We start from the raw sequence: 20,820 nt of genomic DNA, 5'->3' as shown, positions 1-20,820 counted from the left end.
CCCTCTGTTGGTCGTGGGGCATGAGGCCCTATTGAAAATGGTGCTCCTTCCCCACCTCCTATATCTTTTCATAACCTTAGCACTGTAGATCCCACGTTCAATCTTCATGGAACTAGATACGCTTATCACAGGATTTCTGTGGGGCTCAAGCCAAAGGAAGATGGGATTGTCCACACTCTGGAAACCATTAAAGGAGGGAGGCATGGCTATCCCCGACTTTGAATCCTATTATTTAGCGGGCCAACTCCAGGGGATGGCTGACTCAACGGATAGCAGGTCGGATGACACCTTGTAGGGAAATATGTCCCATCACCCCAGATATCCATTGCCTGACTAAGGCAGTGCTCCGAATACATTGTCCTACTGTTGGCGACACAACGGAGTTTAAGGTACTGTGCTGTTGCTGGCTTTGGTGCCTCAAAAAGACCAGATGGAAAAACACCCTACTCTCCGAATATCCTGATGCGTATTTTGTTCACACTCCCTCACAGAGGGGAGTGGTGAGGAGTTTCAGACCAGGTTGAGGTGCGAGCAAAGACGGTAGGTGTCCTTTATGAAGCAGAGGTGCTTTTGCCCTTTTAAGACTTTCTATAGCAATACGGGTTACCTCAGGGTCACTTCCTACTACACAGGATGGTAACAAGGACAATCGGCAGACACTGAACACAGGGGCTGACGGACCCCCCCGCAAAATCCCCAATTAAGAGTCTGATAGTACTTGGCTATTTCATCTGGCGAGCACAAAGCGGTTACCAGTTTATACAGGAGGCTGCGAGGGGACTTGACGCTACCCTTAAAACACAAACGGAGGAGGACCTAGAAACCACCTTTTCGGATGAGGACTGGGAACATATCCTGGAGTGCATACCAAGGTGTCCAGAAATGCCAGATTTAAGCTCGTTAATTTTTATATACCCCACTCTGGGGAGGCTCAACCGCCATTTCGGAGTGGAGGATGCCAGATGCCCAAGATGTGGGGACGGGGCTGTTAAATTCCTACACATGCTCTGGAGTGGTAAACTCTAAACAGATTACTGGGGAGACATTACAAGAACACTAGCTGGTGTTACTGAAAGGGACATGCCATGAACTCCTGGGCTTTGCTTATTAAGTTGGTTCCTGAATTCAGCCAAAACGAAAATCACAAGCCAGTTTCAGGCTCTAGCAATCCTCATAGATAAGAGAGAAATCACAGATAAAAGAGAAATCACTATAAACAAGAAATCATAGAGAAAAGAGAAATCATAGAGAAAAGAGAAATCAATAAAAACTGGAACCCAGATTTACAAATTGGAGATGGTGAAATAGGCGGGCTACGAGAGTGTAGTGCGACTTCGAGAAGCCAAACACGGCGTGGGTTCCCTCGATGGAGCAAGGGCCTGGGACACCCTGGTACATGCACTGGAGAACCTGGACCCCCAAACCATAGCAGACAGGCCATCTATCCTGTAGATGAGAAATTAGTAGTGATACCAGCGCACTCGAAGCGGACAATACACATGCACTTGATATCAAGGAGGATGAACACTAGTAGACATCATGATCATGATTACTTAAACTCCCCCCCACACACCACCACTACCATGTAGGACCAATTAATTAGAATGGTCAGATGGCACAAAGTGCGGGGAAAGGGGTGAGATTGTTGAAGGTTAAAGTTTTTTTTTAGTATTACTTTGCACTGATAAGGTTGATTAGCTAGATGTTCCTGTAGGTAACCGGGCTACCCACCAATACCTCTACACATCTTTGGACTATGCGCATATGTGATACAGTGATACTTGGTATCTGGCTATGTTACTCTGATTGTAATGTCTATATCAATGAAGGCTTGGGGGGGAGACCCTTCATATATTGTTACATGCCACCTGAAAACCTAATATTACACACACACAAAAATTGGCGCCCCGATTATAATAAATATGAAGAATTTTACTACATGAAGAAATTGTGTATTCTACATATATATTTACTCCTCTATCTACAGTGTCAGGGTGAATGATCCATGTAATCTCTCACAGCAACAGCTCTGGGGTTTCCTTCTTTATGGGTTATATGCATGTTCTATCATGTGAATTGCATTGAATTTCTAGGTTGTTCCAAAATTGTAGTGTCAGTTCATGCTTAGAATCTCACTTTTAATTTGCTCAAAAGAGTTACTGTATGCTGTACTTGAGATGCTTGCTGCTGCTTTCACTGAGGGTTTGTTACTCGGACAAACTGATACACAACCAGCAATGGAGTCGATTCAGACCTCGAACACTGTATCAGACGTTCTGTGACCTCATTGAATCCTTATATGCAAAGTGAGCTTTTTGACATTAGTTCCTGGTTCACTGCCAATGGCTTATGAGAAGGGAATGCCCCTTCTCAAAGTCCTTAGCTCCTCATTAATGTGTTCCTATTGCATTAAGAAATTGGTTGTTTCTGATCCTTCTCCATTACTTGCTAAAGTTAAGATTTTATTGTCTTTTTGCATTTGTTGGGTACTAGCATAATACTTATTCAGTGTTTCTTCTGAGTTCCATCACACTGGTAATGCTCTTTCTGTCGCATCAACTGATCTGTAATATTTCTCTAGCTTTCTTTATTTTTTCTGCAGAGATATGTTTTTTGCAGGATACAATCTAATCCTGAAGAAGTCACCAATCAGAATATTGTGGTCTTCTGGGTGGAGGGCTGCTAGTCACACAACAGACTGTGCTGGCTACCATTCAATTTCTACATAGATCTGAGTGGTATTGCTTGGTGGACATATAGAAGTTTAAGACAGGAATCTTGATTTATGTTTTACTGATTTTACTTTTTCAACTTCAGTGTCTGGGTTCCCTCCCTTCATCTAAAAAATGTCAGGAATACACTTCCATGGTCTGGGAAAGCAACCTCAATGCCATCTTGTTTAGCTAAAAAGGCCAGGGGTCTCTAATTGAAAACCATGTGCTTTTGTCACTCTGGATCACTCATACACTCATGCAGTGTGTAACACGTTTTTTGTGCACAACATGCATTCCTCTTTGCACTCTGGATCTCGGCGCTAAGATTCCAGGTTCACCGTTAGCAGAGGAAATTTACACGATTGGGCCAGAAGGATTCCACTCCTGTGATACAGGTAACAAGGTTTGATCACACACTGTATACTACCACCACTGCACTATACGCATGAACCGATGACAAAGACAGTAGTCCTTTGTCACTACTGAGAGCTCGCTTGGTGTGCACTTCCAGGTCCAGGACTAGCATCCTTTCATTAGGTTAACATGAGGTTGGAGCCAAAAAATCGAAACATTGGGACACCAGATTCTTGCACCTGGGCACTAAGGGCTGGGGACACAACTGTACACTATGCAAGGGACATTCCTTTTCCAATATTTCTCATCGAGGCTGACCAGAAAAATATGATAAATTAATAACTGTATATTATAGCACATTTAATACATTCACCGGATTCTGACCCATCATTACAAAAGTGGTAATACAGCAACAGGAAAAAAAACATTCACTAACACAAATTCAGTTGGTAATAAGCCTGCACAAGTGAATATTATATCCAATATATGTGGTAAAAAAGCTCTGTGTTTTCTGGGTGTGGAAATGGAGTTACATAGAGAGCTTAAGTCTTACTCACTGCCAGCCATACATCTGAAAGTGAGGTGCAGTGGTGTGGTATTCCAATAGGCAAAAGCCCACAATGGAAAGTCGGTGTTGTTTCAACAAGATTATGGGAAACATGAAAATAAACAAGCATTGGCAACCACGGTGAGTACTGCACCTACAGCACAGGGGATGGGGGAAAGAGAGTGACACACACACGGAACATGCAACACCCCCACCCTCACCCACAACAACACACACACCAATACATGCTGAAACATTACATTTACACCCCCCAGTCCCACCTGAAAGAACGCAAGGATAAAAGGAATTGATTGTAACCGTTGTAATCAATAAACATCCATTAGTCCAAAATTTATATACACTATAAACAAATATGTACACCAAGAATTCAAGTCCAGGTACTGCACCTATATAGTCCGTGGACCACTGGGCCCAAAATGCATGGGCGAGGCCCACACAAGATACCCGATCGAGACGGAGAGAACACTGCAGGGGCATCAGATCGAAATAAAACAGGCACCTCAGGGGGAAGGGAAGGGGGGGCCACCTCAGCCGGTTGAGTGCACGATGCCAGCTCCACGAGGGGGCTCCATGCTCATTGATGTATCCTGGGGAGTGCAAAGCCACAGTCTCTCAAGTCTCTCCAGTGGGTGGTTTGCCCACTGCTTTTTCCTGGGGAGTGCAAAGCCACAGTCTCTCAAGTCTCTCCAGTGGGTGGGTTGCCCACTGCATTATCCTGGGGAGTGCAAAGCCACAGTCTCTCAAGTGGAGAACAGTCTCCACTGGTTCTGGAGGGGGCATTGTGCCCAGAGTGCTTCATCCTGCCAAGGACTGAGGTAGTGGATGAGATTCTCCACTTGTTCTGGAGGGGGCATTGTGCCCAGAGTGCTTCATCCTGCCAAGGACTGAGGTAGTGGATGAGATTCTCCACTGGTTCTGGAGGGGCAACATGGATGCTGCCCAGGCCCCTGGAACTGACCACCAGCCACGTACGGATGACCACTGGAGATGGCAGCCATGTCTGTGGTGGTGCCACTGGTTCAGGTTGTCACGGGTCCGCTGGCGGGGCTGGCGGCGGTGTCATTAGCAGCGGTGCTTGCGGCGGTCATTGTGGCGGCGGTGCTGGTGGCGGCCTCACTGACTGCGGTGCTGGTGGATGGCTTACTGACCGCGGTGCTGTCGGCGGTGTCAGTAGCAGCGGTGCTGGTGGCGGGCTCACTGACCACGGTGCTGGCGGCGGTGTCAGTAGCGGCGGTGCTGGTGGCGGGCACACTGACTGCGGTGCTGCTGAAGGGCACAGTGTCTGCGGTGCTGGTGAAGGGCTCAGTATCTGGGCTGCTGGTCACGGTGTCTGTGGCGGTGGTGCATGTGGCGGTGCCGGTCTTGTCTGCCGTGCGGGTAGGCGGCAACGTTGACTTGCCTTTCTTCTTCAGGCCCTTCACCACCTTGGATGGTGGCGCAGCTGTCTTGCCACTCCCCACAATTATCTTGCCTGAGCCCTTGGTGGCCGGTGTTTTGACCTTCTCCCTCCAGGTTGTGGGCAACTTTTTCAGTTTTGGTAGTGGGGAATGTCCTTGGCCTCGCTCCTTGGGACACTGGCAGCCCTGTTGCTTGGCGCACTCCAAAATCCAGGTATTGCTGGCACCACTGTGCCCGGTGATGTGGTGGCTGAGGTGCTGGGTTGGGACCTGGAAAGGCGGGCCCTAGGGGATGGACGGGGGGGAGGTGTAGGGAAGAGGTCAGCATTTAAGAGGAAAAGGGCCAGATGTATGAAAAATGTTTGCACTCGCAAAATTAGTCCGTTTGCGAGTGCAAAAAAGTGGTCTGCGATGCATGAAAGGCATTCGCAGACCACAAATAAGAAATCGCTAAAATTGCGATTTCTTGCGTTGCGACCTGGTTTTGCGAGTCGCAATTTGCGATTCGCAAAATTCACATCGCAAGGCGATGCTGCAAAAAATCGCAAATTGCGATTTTTCGCAGAATGGCATTTTGCACATGCAAAATACTATGAAATTAATACAGGTGGTACCCTGGTGCAAATTTAAAAAATGCATTTAAAATGCATTTTTAAATTGAACATGTAAAGCACACATGCCCTTTTGGCATGTGTGCACCTTACATGTCCCCCAAAACATTTTTGGGGTGCAGGAGAGGGGGCCTTAGGCCCCCAGCACCCTGGGCTTTTGCATTTCCAAAATTGCGATTTCTGGTTCAGAAATCACAATTTTGGAAATGCAAAAAATTTGCAGCTATTGGCCAACAGGCCCATAGCTGCGAATGGGGCCGGTATCGCAATTTGCGATTCAGTAATAGCATTTACGTTTTTTAAGAAATCGCTATTACCAAATCGCAAATGTGATACATGGCACTTTGCGAGTCGGAAATAGCGATTTCTTAAAAATTGCAATTTCCGAATCGCAAAGGGCCGTGATGATACATCTGGCCCAAAGTTTTTTAGACACACTGGGACGGGTAGATGGAGGGGGTTTGGGAGCGGAGGAAGAGGTAGTGGTTGTAGGATGTGTTTGTTTGCTGACTTTGGGTGAAGGTGCATGGGCTGGAGGCTGTCTTGAGGTGGATGGCTGTTGGGTGGGTGTGTGACTGCATTTGTGTACTTTGGGAGGAGGGCTCACAGACACACTGGTAGAGGACACAGGGGATGTGTGAATGGTAGTAGGGGTGGTGAGTGTACGTGAGCGGTGTGTGGTGATGGGCGTATTGGTGATGGAGGTAGTGGCTGAAGATGTAGTGCATGCAGGTGTGAGTGGAGACGTGACAGGGAGGGAGGGGGGAGACGTGGAGGAGGGGGACACAGTGGAGGCAGTGGATGTTGGTATGTGTGCATAGGTATGATGCTTGTGTGAGTGCTTGTGGGATGTGTGGTGCTTATGTTTGCCAGAGCCACCCTGGTGTGTTGAGGTGTGTGCCTGCTGGTCTGATGGTGTGCTTGGGATAGGCTGAGGTACTGGGGATTGGGTCTGGGTGGAGGAAGTTGGAGGGGGGAGGCTGAACACAGGGGCAATGGCTGCCATCAGTGCAGAGGCCAGAGCCTGAAATGCTCGCTGGTGGGCTGCCTGGCCAGAATGAATGCCCTCCAGGTATGCATTTGTCTGTTGCAACTGCCTCTCTACGCCCTGGATGGCATTCAGAATGGTAGACTGCCCAACAGTGAGGGATCTCAGGAGGTCAACAGCCTCCTCACTGAGGACAGCAGGGCTGCCTGGGGCAGGGGCTGAGGTGCCTGGGACGAAGGAGATGCCCACCTTCCTGGGTGAGCGGCCACGGGACACACGCTGAGGGGCTGCTGGGAGGGCGGTGCTGGTAGTGGGGGGTGGCGGCTGTACCTGTAGATGCATTGGGCACAGAGGGGCCTGCCACCGCAAGGGAGCTCCCATCAGAGGAAGAGTCGGTGTCGCTGGTCTCAGCTCCTGTCCCCGCCGTGGAGCTCCCCTCGCCCTCCATCCCACTGGTGAATTCAGACTCCATTGTCTGGCCCTCCAGGGCCATGTGGGATGCAGCTCCCTTCTGCTCCGGTGGCACAGCTCCTCCGCCTGATGAGGCTAATGCACACAAGAACAGGGAGACCACAAAAAAGGGGGTGGAGGAAAAAAAGAAGAAAGACATGTTCAGTGCATACAATACTGCTACCATTGGCGGACACTACAGACACAGCGGCCCTCTGCACTACGCCATGCACTTAGAGTTCCCTAATTATTCACCGGGAAATGGGGTACATGGCCTATGCCCGATTGCTGCACACATGGAAGTCACAGGAGCCTGACTAGGTGGAGATGGCTCTTACCACTGGTGGGGATGGGGTGCCACTTAGCCTGCCTCACAAAGGGTCCTTGCCTACAAAGCTCGCCCTAGCCTAGGGGAACCCACTGCCCACCTCCCCCACCCAGACACCTCCAATGCGCGCAGAGTCAGCTGAAGGAGAGTGTACTCACCCCCTTGTGGCTGCTGTGATGCCCTCAAGCGCCCATCCAACTCCGGATACGCCACTGCCAGGATCCGGAACATCAGGGGGGTCATGGTGCGACGGGCACTCCTCCCACGTTGGGAGGCCATCCCCAGCTGGGCCTCCGCCGTCTTCTTGCTCCAGCGGTGAAGGTCCTCCCATCTTTTACGGCAGTGGATGCTCTGTCTGTGGTGGACCCCCAGGGTCCAGACGTCCTTGGCGATGGCACGCCAAATATCCTTCTTCTGGTGGGCGCTGACCTAGAGGAATAGTACAGGGGAAAATGTAAAACTTTTACCGTCCGGACCGTCACAGTCATTGTCCCACGTTCCCACCCTTGCCCTGACGCACATACACTCACTGTCCGATCATGCAGGCCTCAGCTCCCCCCTGTATCTTCCATCCACACTACTCCAAACAGACATTGCCCATACAGCATGCTTACAGTTTACTCACCTGTGTGTCTGGAGGACTGTAGAGTAGCGTGTACTGGGGGAGGACCCCATCCACTAGTTTATCCAACTCCTCCGATGTGAAGGCAGGGGCCCTTTCCTCAGACACATGAGCCATCGTCACTTCCAGACTGAGGTCACAGCAGCACTTGCAGTGTAGGTCCTCTCCTGTCGAAGATCAGGTATCAAGTGAGTGAACAGAGAGAAAATGGCGGTCACGTCAGCGGCGGTGCGCACCGTCACCGCCGGGGTATATCGTCATTGGCTCCTGGAACCCATAGGGCCCAATGTTAACCAATGCAGGATTGCGTTGCGTCTTCGACCGCCTACCGCGACGCTGTGCAACGCCAGCGCAGTTACCTCATATCCCCTTGTCCCACATTACAGATCAGGCAGCCGCCATTTTAGGGGGCCACATGGCATCCATTTTTAATGTGTCACACATATATAGGCCTTGCATATACACAGAGACAGGCACATAGCGTATTGACAAATGTGTGCAAAAGAAATATTGTTTTACTACCTCAGTGTTGGCTGACTCTGCGCTCGCTGCTTTCATCCATAGGGAACGTCCACTGGGGCAGGTGAGGAGATGGCCGCATCCTCCGGTGTACAGACCGCTGGTGGACCTGTCGACAATGGAAGAGAGACATGTAATAGTCACCTACAGACTTGATCGTGCCATAATCCATGAACTGTGTGCCCAGTTGGAGCCAGACCTGATGTCAGCTATCCGCCATCCCATAGGAATCCCCCCCTTTAGTGCAGGTCCTGTCAGTACTCCATTTCCTGGCAAGAGGGTCTTTTCAAACAACAGTGGCCATAGCATCAGTGTAGGAAAGTACCATCTTGCCTGGCATGCTACCCCCATATTTCACTGTATGTATGTTGTTTTAGTCCTTGTGTCACTGGGACCCTGCCAGGCAGGGCCCCAGTGCTCATAGTATGTGCCATGTATGTGTTCCCTGTGTGATGCCTAACTGTCTCACTGAGGCTCTGCTAACCAGAACCTCAGTGGTTATGCTCTCTCTGCTTTCCAAATTTGTCACTAACAGGCTAGTGACTAAATTTACAAATTCACAATGGCATACTGGTACACCCATATAATTCCCTTGTATATGGTACTGAGGTACCCAGGGTATTGGGGTTCCAGGAGATCCCTATGGACTGCAGCATTTCTTTTGCCACCCACAGGGAGCTCTGACAATTCTTACACAGGGCTGCCACTGCAGCCTGCGTGAAATAACGTCCACTAGCACTGCCTGGCACTAGCCAAGGTGCTCCCACATCGTTCAGGGCAAATTCTCTGGACTTTGTGAGTGCGGGGACACCATTACACGTGTGCACTATACATAGGTCACTACCTATGTATAGCATCACAATGGTAACTCTGAACATGGCCATGTAACATGTCTAAGATCATGGAATTGTCAACCCAATACCATTCTGGTATTGAGAGGACAATTCCATGATCCCGCGGGTCTCTAGCACAGAACCCGGGTACTGCCAAACTGCCTTTCTGGGGTTTCACTGCAGCTGCTGCTGCTGCCAACCCCTCAGACAGGTTTCTTCTCTCCTGGGGTCCAGGCAGCCCTGGCCCAGGAAGGCAGAACAAAGGATTTCCTCTGAGAGAGGGTGTTACACCCTCTCTTTGGAAATAGGTGTGAAGGGCTGGGGAGGAGTAGCCTCCCCCAGCCTCTGGAAATGCTTTGATGGGCACAGATGGTGCCCATCTCTGCATAAGCCAGTCTACACCGGTTCAGGGTCCCCCAGCCTTGCTCTGGTGCGAAACTGGACAAAAGGAAAGGGGAGTGACCACTCCCCTGACCAGTACCTCCCAGGGGAGGTGCCCAGAGCTCCTCCAGTGTGTCCCAGACCTCTGCCATCTTGGTAACAGAGGTGTTGGGGGCACACTGGACTGCTCTGAGTGGCCAGTGCCAGCAGGTGACGTCTGATCCTTCTGATAGGCTCTTACCTCTCTTGGTAGCCAATCCTCCTAACTTGGTAGCCAAACCTCCTTTTCTGGCTACTTAGGGTCTCTGCTTTGGGGAATTCTGCAGATAACGAATGCAAGAGCTCACCAGAGTTCCTCTGCATCTCCCTCTTCACCTTCTATCAAGGATCGACCGCTGACTGCTCCAGGACGCCTGCAAAACCACAACAAAGTAGAAAGACGACTACCAGCAACATTGTAGCACCTAATCCTGCCAGCTTTCTCAACTGTTTCCAGGTGGTGCATGCTCTGGGGGTAGCTTGCCTTCACCCTGCACAAGAAGCTTAGAAGAAATCTCCCGTGGGTCGACTGAATCTTCCCCCTGCTAACGCAGGCACCAAAAGACTGCATCACTGGTCCTCTGGGTCCCCTCTCATCCCTGGAACCCAGCAACTCAGTCCAAGTGACTCCCACAGTCCAGTGACTCTTCAGTCCAAGTTTGGTGGAGGTAAGTCCTTGCCTCCCCACGCTAGACTGCAAAGCGGTGTACCGTGTGATTTGCAGTTGCTCCGGCTCCTGTGCACTCTTCCAGGATTTCCTTTGTGCACCACCTAGCCTGGGTGCCCAGCACTCCGTCCTGCAGTGCACAACCTTCTGAGTTGTCCTCCGACGTCGTGGGACCCCCTTTTGTAACTTTGCATGGACTCTGGTTCACTCTTCTTCTAAGTGCCTTTTGGGGTACTTCTGCGGGTGCTGCCGGCTTCTATGAGGGCTCTCTGAGTTGCTGATCGCCCCCTCTGTCTTGTCCTTCAAAAGGCGACATCCTGGTCCTTCCTGGTCCTCAGAGCACCCAAAAACCTCTACCGTGACCCTTGCAGCTAGCAAGGCTTGTTTGTGGTATTTCTGCGTGGGAACACCTCTGCAAGCTTCATCGCGACGTGGGACATCTGTCTTCCAAAGGAGAAGTTCCTAGTCCTCTTCTTTCTTGCAGTACTCCAAGCTTCTTCCATCTGGAGGCAGCTTCCTTGCACCTTCATCCAGGGTTTCCTAGGCTCCTGCCCCCCCTGGACACTGTCGCGACTATTGGACTTGGTCCCCTTGCCTTGCAGGTCCTCAGGTCCGGAAATCCGTTGTCAGTGTACTGCTGGTGTTTGTTCTTCCTGCAGAATCCCCCTATCACGACTATTGTGCTCTTTTGGGGTAGTAGGTGCACTTTACTCCTACTTTTCACAGTCTTGGGGTGGGATATCTTGGACACCCTGACTGTTTTCTTACAGTGCCAGCGACCCTCTACAAGCTCCCATAGGTCTGGGGTCCAACCGTGATTCGCAATCCACTTTTGGAGTATATGGTTTGTGTTGCCCCTATACCTATGCTTGCCTATTGCAACCTATTGTAATTCTACACTGTTTGCATTAGTTTTCTTGCTCTTACTTACCTAATTTTGGTTTGTGTACATATAACTTGTGTATATTACTTACCTTCTTACTGAGGGTACTCACTGAGATACTTGTGGCATATTGTCATAAATATAAAGTACCTTTATTTTTAGTAACTCTGTGTATTGTGTTTTCTTATGATATTGTGCATATGATATAAGTGGTATAGTAGGAGCTTTGCATGTCTCCTAGTTCAGCCTAAGCTGCTTTACCATAGCTACCTTCTATCAGCCTAAGCTGCTAGAAACACCACTTCTACACTAATAAGGGATAACTGGACCTGGCACAAGGTGTAAGTACCTCTGGTACCCACTACAAGCCAGGCCAGCCTCCTACAATCAGGGATGTCCCAGCCTATGTTCTCTAACGTGCTGTCCAGAGTGTTGTCTGCCCTGCTGAAACACATGCGCAGCTACATTGTGTTCCCTCAGGTGGAGGATTTGTCTACAGTGAAAGGTGACTTCTATGCCCTGGGACATATCCCCAACATCATAGGTGCCACTGATGGGACACATGTGGCCTTGGTACCCTCCCGCAGGAGTGAACAGGTGTACAGAAACAGGAAGAGCTACCATTCAATGAATGTGCAGATGGTGTTTTTGGCCGACCAGTACATCTCCCATGTGAATGCCAAGTTTCCAGGCTCAGTGCAAGATGCTTACATTTTGAGGAATAGCAGCATCCCTTATGTGATGGGGCAACTCCAGAGGCACCGTGTGTGGCTAATATGTGAGGACAAGGACCCTATACCCTATGAATAGTTGTCTGGGTCTGGGGTTGTCCCTAAGGGTTAGTGTGTGTCTAACAGTTGTCCCTCGACATTTGCAGGTGACTCTGGGTACCCCAACTTGTCATGGCTACCGACCCCAGTGAGAAATCCCAGGACAAGGGCAGGGGAACGCTACAATGAGGCACATGGGCGAAGTAGGAGGATTATAGAAAGAACCTTCGGCCTCCTGAAGGCCAGGTTCCGGTGCCTCATTATGACAGGTGGTTATCTGTACTACTCACCAAAGAAGGTGTGCCAGATCATCGTGGCCTGCTGTATGCTGCACAACTTGGCTTTGCGACGACAGATGCATTTTCTGCAGGAGGATGGCCCAGAAGGAGGTCTTGTGGCAGCTATGGAGCCTGTGGACAGTGAAGAAGAGGCAGAAGAAGAGGACATAGACAACAGAAACAATGTGATCCAGCAATACTTCCAGTGAGACACAGGTAAGAAGACATCACTGCCTCCTACATCTGATAAAATCGTTAAACCTATCATCTGTCTGTCACTTTCACCCGGTGTATGGACCCTGAATTGTCACTTTGCCTTTCCATTTCACAGATGTGGCTCTCACTGTGTGACCTCTGCTATGTTACCTCATGGGCTAAATCTGTGTGACATAGGTATGTTGACAATAGAATGGCCATTGCTATTTTCCTGAGTTATTGCAAATACACATTTGTGATTCAAGGCTGTTTATTTAACTGCTAAATAGTGGAGGGGGTTGTAAAATGGTCAGGGGTGATGGTGGAGGAATGTCCATAGCAGTGTCCAGGTATTAGTCTCACAGGTGCATTGTCCAAAAGGGCATAGGAAGTGGAGCTAGGGCAGTTTAAGGATGGACAGGGTGGCAAAGTGGGACAGGAGGATGACATTCAGGGTGGTCTCATTTCTTGGCGGGGTCTTGGCATTGTTCTCTGTCGTTGTCCTGGATTTCAGGGACCCCTTGCGGGGTGGTTCTCCATCTGCAGGGGGTGGGGTGCTGGTGTCGTGGTCCTGTGGCGTTGCCTCCTGTCCACTAGCGCTGGCGGAGGTAGTGGGCAGTTCATCGTCCAGGCTAGTGTCAGGGGCCCCTTGTGCCACAGTGTCCCTCCTGGTGTTCACAAGGTCCTTCAGCACCCCTAAAATGGTGCCCAGGGTGGTATTGATGGACTTGAGTTCCTCCCTGAACCCCAAATCCTGTTCCTCCTGCAGCCGCTGGGTCTCCTGAAACTTGGCCAATACCGCTGCCATCGTCTCCTAGGAATGATGGTACGCTCCCATGATGTTGGAGAGGGCCTCCCAGTTCCCCAGTTTTCCTGGGCCTCTGTCCCCTGAACTGTGTGCCCATGCCACTGCCCCCAGGTCCCTGCTGTTCTTGGGTTTGCCTGGGTTCCCTGTAGTGGTGGACACACTGCTGCTTGACGTGTCCTGGGGACAGAGGTATGGGCCCGCTGGGTAGGTGCTGTGCTGGTGTTTCCTGAGGGGGGAGGCTCTGTGGTGTCCTGTGACTGTGTCAGGGGAACCAACTGTCCCGAGGTCCCAGATGGGCCGGGCTGGTCATCTAGATCCAGTTGGACAGAGCTGCTGTCATCACTGTGGGCCTCTTCTGTGTGTGTGTGGGGGGGGGGAGTTGAACATGTCTGGAACCTCCTGTCCGGTGACGTTGGGTAGGGGTCCTGCAGGGGGGTAAAGGCATGATTATTGCATCTGTGTGTGCCATGGTGTGCCATGGTGTGCAATGGGTGGGTGACCCTGTACCCCAGTGCTTACATTCTTATGTAGGACCTTGTGTGATAATTGTTTTGGGGTCTGTGTGGGTATGTGTAGTGGACATACTTTGGTGATGGGTGCCCATGCTTTGTTGTTGCATGCAGGGCTTGGTGTTGGGATGTGTGGTTTGTGATAATAGGACATATGTGAGGAGTTGGAGTGATGGGGGTGAGGGCGAGGGTGGGGGTATGTGTTGGCATGCAGGTAGGGTGGGGGATATGGTAGTTAAAGATTTGACTTACCAGAGTCCATTCCTCCAGCTACTCCAGCGAGGCCTTCAGGATGCAGTATAGCCAAGACCTGCTCCTCCCATGTTGTTAGTTGTGGGGGAGGAGGTGGGGGTCTGCTGCTGAGTCCTCTGAACTGCAATGTGGTGTCTTGAGACCACGGAACGCACCTTCCCCCATAGGTCGTTCCACCTCTTCCTGATGTCATCCTGTGTTCTTGGATGCAGTCCGACTACGTTGACCCTGTCCACGATTCTGCGCCATAGCTCTATCTTCCTAGCAATGGAGGTGTGCTGCACCTGTGATCCGAATAGCTGTGGCTCTGCCCGGATGATTTCCTCCACCATGACCCTGAGCTCCTCCTCAGAAAACCTGGGGTGTCTTCACTGTGCCATGGGGTGGTGTGGGTGATGTGTGAGGTGGTGTCTGTTGTGATGTGTGGGGTTATGTTTTGGGGTGTGTGGTGTTTTGTGTGTGGATGTGTATGAGTGATGGTGTTGTGTGCCTCTGTATGCTGGTGTGGTCTTTGCTTTTCTGTCTCTCTACTTCTTCCAAATTTTTCGTTGTAAGAGTTTGTGGGTAATGTGGGTGTGTGTTTTATATTGTATTGGGTGTGTGGCCGCTGAACACCTGCATTTTCAGATTCGCACCGACCCGAGGACCACCCTCAGAGGATCCCTCGTCTACCGTCCTCCCGGACCTCGCGCCCCTTTCAGCGACACCATCGCCGACTTCATCTCCCCGCACGCCCTCGCCTCACCGGACTACATCCTCCTAGGCGACCTCAACTTCCATCTGGAACAAAACAACGACCCCAACACCACCACCCTGCTCGACAACCTCGCCAACCTCGGCCTCAAACAACTGGTGAACACTGCCACCCACATCGCCGGACACACACTCGACCCTATCTTCTCCGCCAGCAAACACGTCTTCTTCAGCCACGCCTCCGCCCTTCATTGGACCGACCACAGCTGCGTCCACTTCACATTCCGACGCGAGACCCGCCACCTCCGCACTCAACCCATCCCTCGCCGACAGTGGAACAAGATCCCTGAAGAGCAACTGTTCGCCGCACTCGCCACCAACCAACCCACCCTCACCACCGACCCCAACGTCGCAGCCCTCAACCTCACAAACTGGATCTCCAACTGCGCTGACAACCTTGTTCCCCTCAAACGCTCGCAGCGACAGAACAACACCAAGAAACCCCTCTGGTTCTCTGACACCCTCAAAGAATCAAAGAAAACTTGTCGCGCACTTGAGAAAGCCTGGCGCAAGGACCGCACCGCTGACAACATGACCGCCCTCAAGAACGCTACCCGCAAACACCACCACCTGATCCGCACTGCCAAAAGGAATTTTTTCACCGACAGACTGGACAAAAACAGCCACAACAGCAGAGAACTCTTCAGCATCGTCAAGGAGTTCTCCAACCCCAGCGCCAACGCCAACGCCGTCACGCCCTCACAGGATCTATGCGAATCCCTCGCCACTTTCTTCCATCGCAAGATCAGCGACCTCCACGACAGCTTCGGACACCAGACCCAACCTAACACCACCGAACCCACATCCCCGACCATCACCCTCAACAACTGGACCCACATCAGCACGGAAGAAACCAAATCCATCATGAACTCTATCCACTCCGGCGCCCCTTCGGACCCCTGCCCGCACTTCATCTTTAACAAAGCCGACAACATCATCGCCCCGCACCTCCAGACCGTCATCAACTCTTCTTTTTCTTCTGCTACCTTCCCCGAATGCTGGAAACACGCCGAAGTCAACGCCCTACTAAAGAAACCTACGGCTGACCCGAGCGACCTGAAAAACTTCCGCCCCATCTCCCTTCTGCCTTTCCCAGCCAAAGTATTAGAGAAGACCGTCAACAAACAGCTGACCACCTTCCTGGAAGACAACAACCTGCTCGACCCCTCACAGACCGGATTCCGAACCAACCACAGCACTGAAACCGCCCTCATCTCAGTCACAGACGACATCAGAACCCTGATGGACAACGGTGAAACAGTCGCCCTCATTCTTCTTGACCTCTCGGCTGCCTTTGACACCGTCTGTCACCGTACCCTAATCACCCGCCTCCGCTCCACCGGGATCCAAGACCAGGCCCTGGACTGGATCGCCTCCTTCCTCGTAAACCGCTCCCAAAGAGTCTACCTCCCTCCGTTTCGCTCAGAACCCACTGAGATCATCTGCGGCGTACCTCAAGGCTCATCACTCAGCCCGACACTCTTCAATGTCTACATGAGCCCCCTCGCTAACATCGTACGCAAGCACGACATCATCATCACCTCCTACGCCGACGACACCCAACTTATACTCTCCCTCACCAAGGACCCCGCCAGCGCCAAGACCAACCTACAAGAGGGTATGAAGGACGTCGCAGATTGGATGAGGCTCAGCCGCCTAAAGCTGAACTCTGAAAAAACTGAAGTCCTCATCCTCGGCAACACCCCGTCCGCCTGGGACGACTCCTGGTGGCCCACGGCCCTCGGCACCGCACCGACCCCCGCAGACCACGCCCGCAACCTCGGCTTCATCTTGGACCCCCTTCTCACCATGACCAAGCAAGTCAACGCCGTGTCCTCCGCCTGCTTCCTCACCCTCCGCATGCTCCGCAAGATCTTCCGCTGGATCCCCGCCGACACCAGAAAAACCGTGACCCACGCCCTCGTCACGAGCCGCCTGGACTACGGCAACACCCTCTACGCTGGGACCACCGCCAAACTCCAAAATCGCCTGCAACGCATTCAAAACGCCTCAGCCCGCCTCATCCTCGACGTACCCCGCAACAGCCACATCTCCGCACACCTGAGACACCTGCATTGGCTCCCAGTCAGCAAAAGGATCACCTTCCGACTTCTCACCCACGCACACAAAGCCCTCCACGACAAGGGACCGGAATACCTCAACAGACGGCTCAACTTCTACGTCCCCACCCGCCCCCTCCGCTCCTCTGGCCTCGCACTCGCCGCCGTCCCTCGCATCCGACGCTCTACGGCGGGTGGGAGATCTTTCTCCTTCCTGGCGGCCAAGACCTGGAACTCCCTCCCCACCAGCCTCAGGACCACCCAGGACCACTCCGCTTTCCGGAGACTCCTAAAGACCTGGCTGTTCGAGCAGCGATAACCACCCCCTTTGTCCCTAGCGCCTTGAGACCCGCACGGGTGAGTAGCGCGCTTTATAAATGCTAATGATTTGATTTGATTTGATTTGGGAGTGGTATGTGTATGTGTATCAGGTGTGTGTATGTCGAATTGTCCAATGTGGTTGTGTTTTGTAAATGTGTGTGTATTTTGAGCGCGGCGGTATGTACCGCCAATGGTTTACCGCGGTTGAAAGACCGCTGCGTGGATTCGTGGGTCGTGATAGTGTGGATGTATTCCTGTTGGCGTGACAGTGGAGGTTTTGTTATCGCCAGTTTATCACTGACCTTTGGTGTGGCGGACTTGTGTGGGTGTCTGGATTTTGGTGGATTCCGAGCTGTGGGTAGTAATAGCTGTAGCGGAATTCCGCGGCCGCGGCGGTGCGTTGGCGGTCTTCTGTACTGCAGTAAGCGGGATTTACCGCCAATGTTGTAATGAGGGCCTAAATGTTGGTGTTATTTGATCACTCTAAGTTATTTTCACTGATTTATTATTTTACTGATACCAATTTTCATGTTGTCCCTGATGTTATTTGTCAGATAACATGCTGCGATGCCAATAAATACGTTAATATTTTATTTCTAAACATTTCCTGTGCGCTGAATTACCACCTAAACAGGCTGCTCAAAATGATATCTTTCTGTACAGCACCTGAGACTGTGGTTAATTTTCATTACTGCCATTAATAATCATAGTTTGGCAAGAACTATTTTAAACAGAAAATTAATTGTCTTTGATTTTTTTTGTTAACCAAGTGACTCATCAATGGCTGCTAACTGGTCAGTTTTATAATGGCATGACTAGTATTTTAATGTCTCTGCCAGTACAAAAACTAGAAAAATTACCTAAAGCTGGAATGTTTGCCCCTTATCAATGCATACTTTAAACAGTAACTGTTAGAAGAAAGCACTCTAAAATGTGTTCCACATGTGCCCATGTGACCCCAGTCTGACAGTTAAAATAAACGTATTAATAAGTACAGACGATTCTGTGCAAATTTATATTTAAGAAGGATGTCCAGACCTCTGCAGAATACTCAAATGTGAACGTATGCCCGATACTTTCGCTGAAGAGGTGACAACCCCAAGCCTGCACAAAATGTATTTACATCAACTCTTTTCGAACCTTATCACCGTCCAAAAATGTTTTCTTCTCCATTCACTCTAAAGTGCCAAACCTCTTATTAATCTGACCTCACTTGCGAGCCAACAAGTTGACAGGTATGATCCTCGGAGGCTGTAACATGCCTTTCAACACGAACTTGCCCTAGAGGAGGCCGAAGGAGCCTCCACAGGACCGTAAAATCCCGCCAACGGGTGAGGGCGTCATCTTGTCTCGCACAGACTACGTGAAGACTACACCTCCCACAGTGCCTTGCGGTGACATCACATCTTCACAGGGCGAGGACTACACCTCCCAGCGTGCCTCGCTGCGAGATTGATTCTCCACAGGGCGAAGGCTACACCTCCCAGCGTGCCTTCCGGCGGGATAACGTCTCCCACAAGGCGAATACTTCACCTCCCAACGTGCCTTGCGGCAGGATCTAGTCTCCATAGTGCGAAAACTACATCTCCCAGCGTGCCTTGCGGCGAGACGCAGGGGCGCTTCCGGTGACCTTGCTTTGTGTGACAGCGCTGTTGCCATGTGACCCCGAAGTAGGGCGGAGTCAGGAGAGGCCGGGTGCCCGGGCAGGAAGGAGAGAGGCGCCCAGGCGAGATCTGCCCTTCCTACCCTCCAGCAGGCGGGCACATCGGTACTGCTCCAGGATGCAGAGTGCGAGGATGGCCACGGCCCTCTCCCAGAGGGCGATCTGGATCGCAGGGGTGCAGGGGTGAGTAAGAGGGCTCCTCTTGGGTAGGGGTGGTGATTGGGGCTCAGTTTGCAGGTTCTGGCTGTTTAGAGTACGTGTTTGCTCCTGAGAGGTGCCAGAACTCTCCCAGGAAATGTACTGCAGCTTTGCTCAGAAGTGCAGATCCTTTCCCTTTCAAATTAAATAAGCGCAGGTACTCTCCTTTCAAATTAAAGAAGTGCAGGTACTCTCCCTTTCAAATTAGGAAAGCGCAGGTACTCTCCTTTCAAATGAAAGACGTGCAGGTACTCTCCTTTCAAAGTAAGGAAGTGCAGGGAAGTGCAGGTACTCTCCTTTCAAATTAAAGAAGTGCAGGTACTCTTCCTTTCAAATTAGGAAAGTGCAGGTACTCTTCCTTTCAAATTAGGAAAGTGCAGGTACTCTTCCTTTCAAATTAGGAAAGTGCAGGTACTCTCCTTTCAAATTAAAGAAGTGCAGGTACTCTCCTTTCAAATTAAAGAAGTGCAGGGAGGTGCAGGTACTCTCCTTTCAAATTAAAGAAGTGCAGGTACTCTGTACTGTTTCATCAAAAGCACTGATTGTGAGACCTCACGGCAGGAGCAAGGCGAGCTAGGCAGACAGCACTTACTCCTACCCCCTCGGCTAGGGCGAGGAAAACTAACATAGAAAGAGGGAAGAGCAGACAGTCATAAAATAGACCTGTCTGTCTAGTAGTTCAATTATAGCGTCTCATCAGTGGCGATGGTGCTTTAAATATACACAGAACACCTGTATTAAGCATGATTGTAACTTGTATATCTCACAAAACAATGGACGGCTATGTGACACCTTCAGCCAAATTCTGGGACGTTGTAATTTTACTTTTTCCATGACAGGAATTAGCATTTTAACACCATGCCTACGCATTTTATTGGTTTTAAACAACAGGACTGGCTGCATGTGTCTCGCCAGTCAGGGACCACTTGACATCAACGCAGAAAGAAGCAGCAGAGTGAAAGACTGCAAAAGAAAGCATGGTGAGAGGGGGAGAAAGCGGTGCAAGGAGAAGAGAGAAAAGGAAGAAAGAAACCGGGAGAAAGGGAACAGGGAAAAAAGAATGGTGAGAGATACGTGGAAAGAATGGGAATAAGGATCTAGCGATAGGAACAAAGGAAAGAAGTAAAGGGAGATACACAGGAGAAGGAAGACAGTGCAGACACTAGGGAAGAGAAAGGAAAGTAAAGACAAACCAATTTGGAAAGTCTGAGAAAAACACAGTGAAAAAAACGCATGGGGGCACGGCAAAGCAGAAAAAGAAAGGAAGAAGCAGCGAAAGACTGAGGAGAGAGAGATACACTGGGGTGTGAGGAAAAAACTAGCTTTGGAGCAAGAAAAAAATAGAAAACCAGGTGGAAGAGAAACAAAATAAATATAAAGTAGGAGAGGTAGGGCAAGGTAGCGGAAGTAAACTAAAACTAGGAAGACAATTGAGAAAAGAAAGAGAAGAAGGACAACCAGATATCTATTGAACAGAAGAAAAGAAAATATGATGACATTAGGAGAATAAGACTGAGGGATGGACCATCAGATGGAAAAGAACAGGGATTAAAAAAGAGCTGTGTTGCAAAAGGCAGATGTAGGGATCAGAACAAAAACAAGGGGGCAAAGTGCAAGATGGTGGGAGTAGAATAAGACAGTCTCAAAATAGAAGATAGG

At 50.5% G+C, this 20,820-nt stretch overlaps 1 protein-coding gene across 1 annotated transcript in view; it reads left to right on the top strand.

Annotated features, from left to right (window-relative positions):
• Positions 1-18,959: 18,959 nt before the first annotated feature.
• ACADVL (acyl-CoA dehydrogenase very long chain) overlaps positions 18,960-20,820 on the top strand; it is a 52,756-nt gene continuing 50,895 nt past the window's right edge. The window contains exon 1 of the mRNA XM_069215533.1: positions 18,960-19,146. Within this exon, the coding sequence (XP_069071634.1) occupies positions 19,082-19,146 (65 nt within the window). The 5' untranslated portion in view covers positions 18,960-19,081. The remainder of the gene's footprint in view (positions 19,147-20,820) is intronic.

The sequence above is a fragment of the Pleurodeles waltl genome, chromosome 12 (genome assembly GCF_031143425.1).
Source record: "Pleurodeles waltl isolate 20211129_DDA chromosome 12, aPleWal1.hap1.20221129, whole genome shotgun sequence".
Classification (NCBI taxonomy): Eukaryota; Metazoa; Chordata; class Amphibia; order Caudata; family Salamandridae; genus Pleurodeles; species Pleurodeles waltl.
This window is presented reverse-complemented; position numbering and strand designations above follow the sequence as displayed.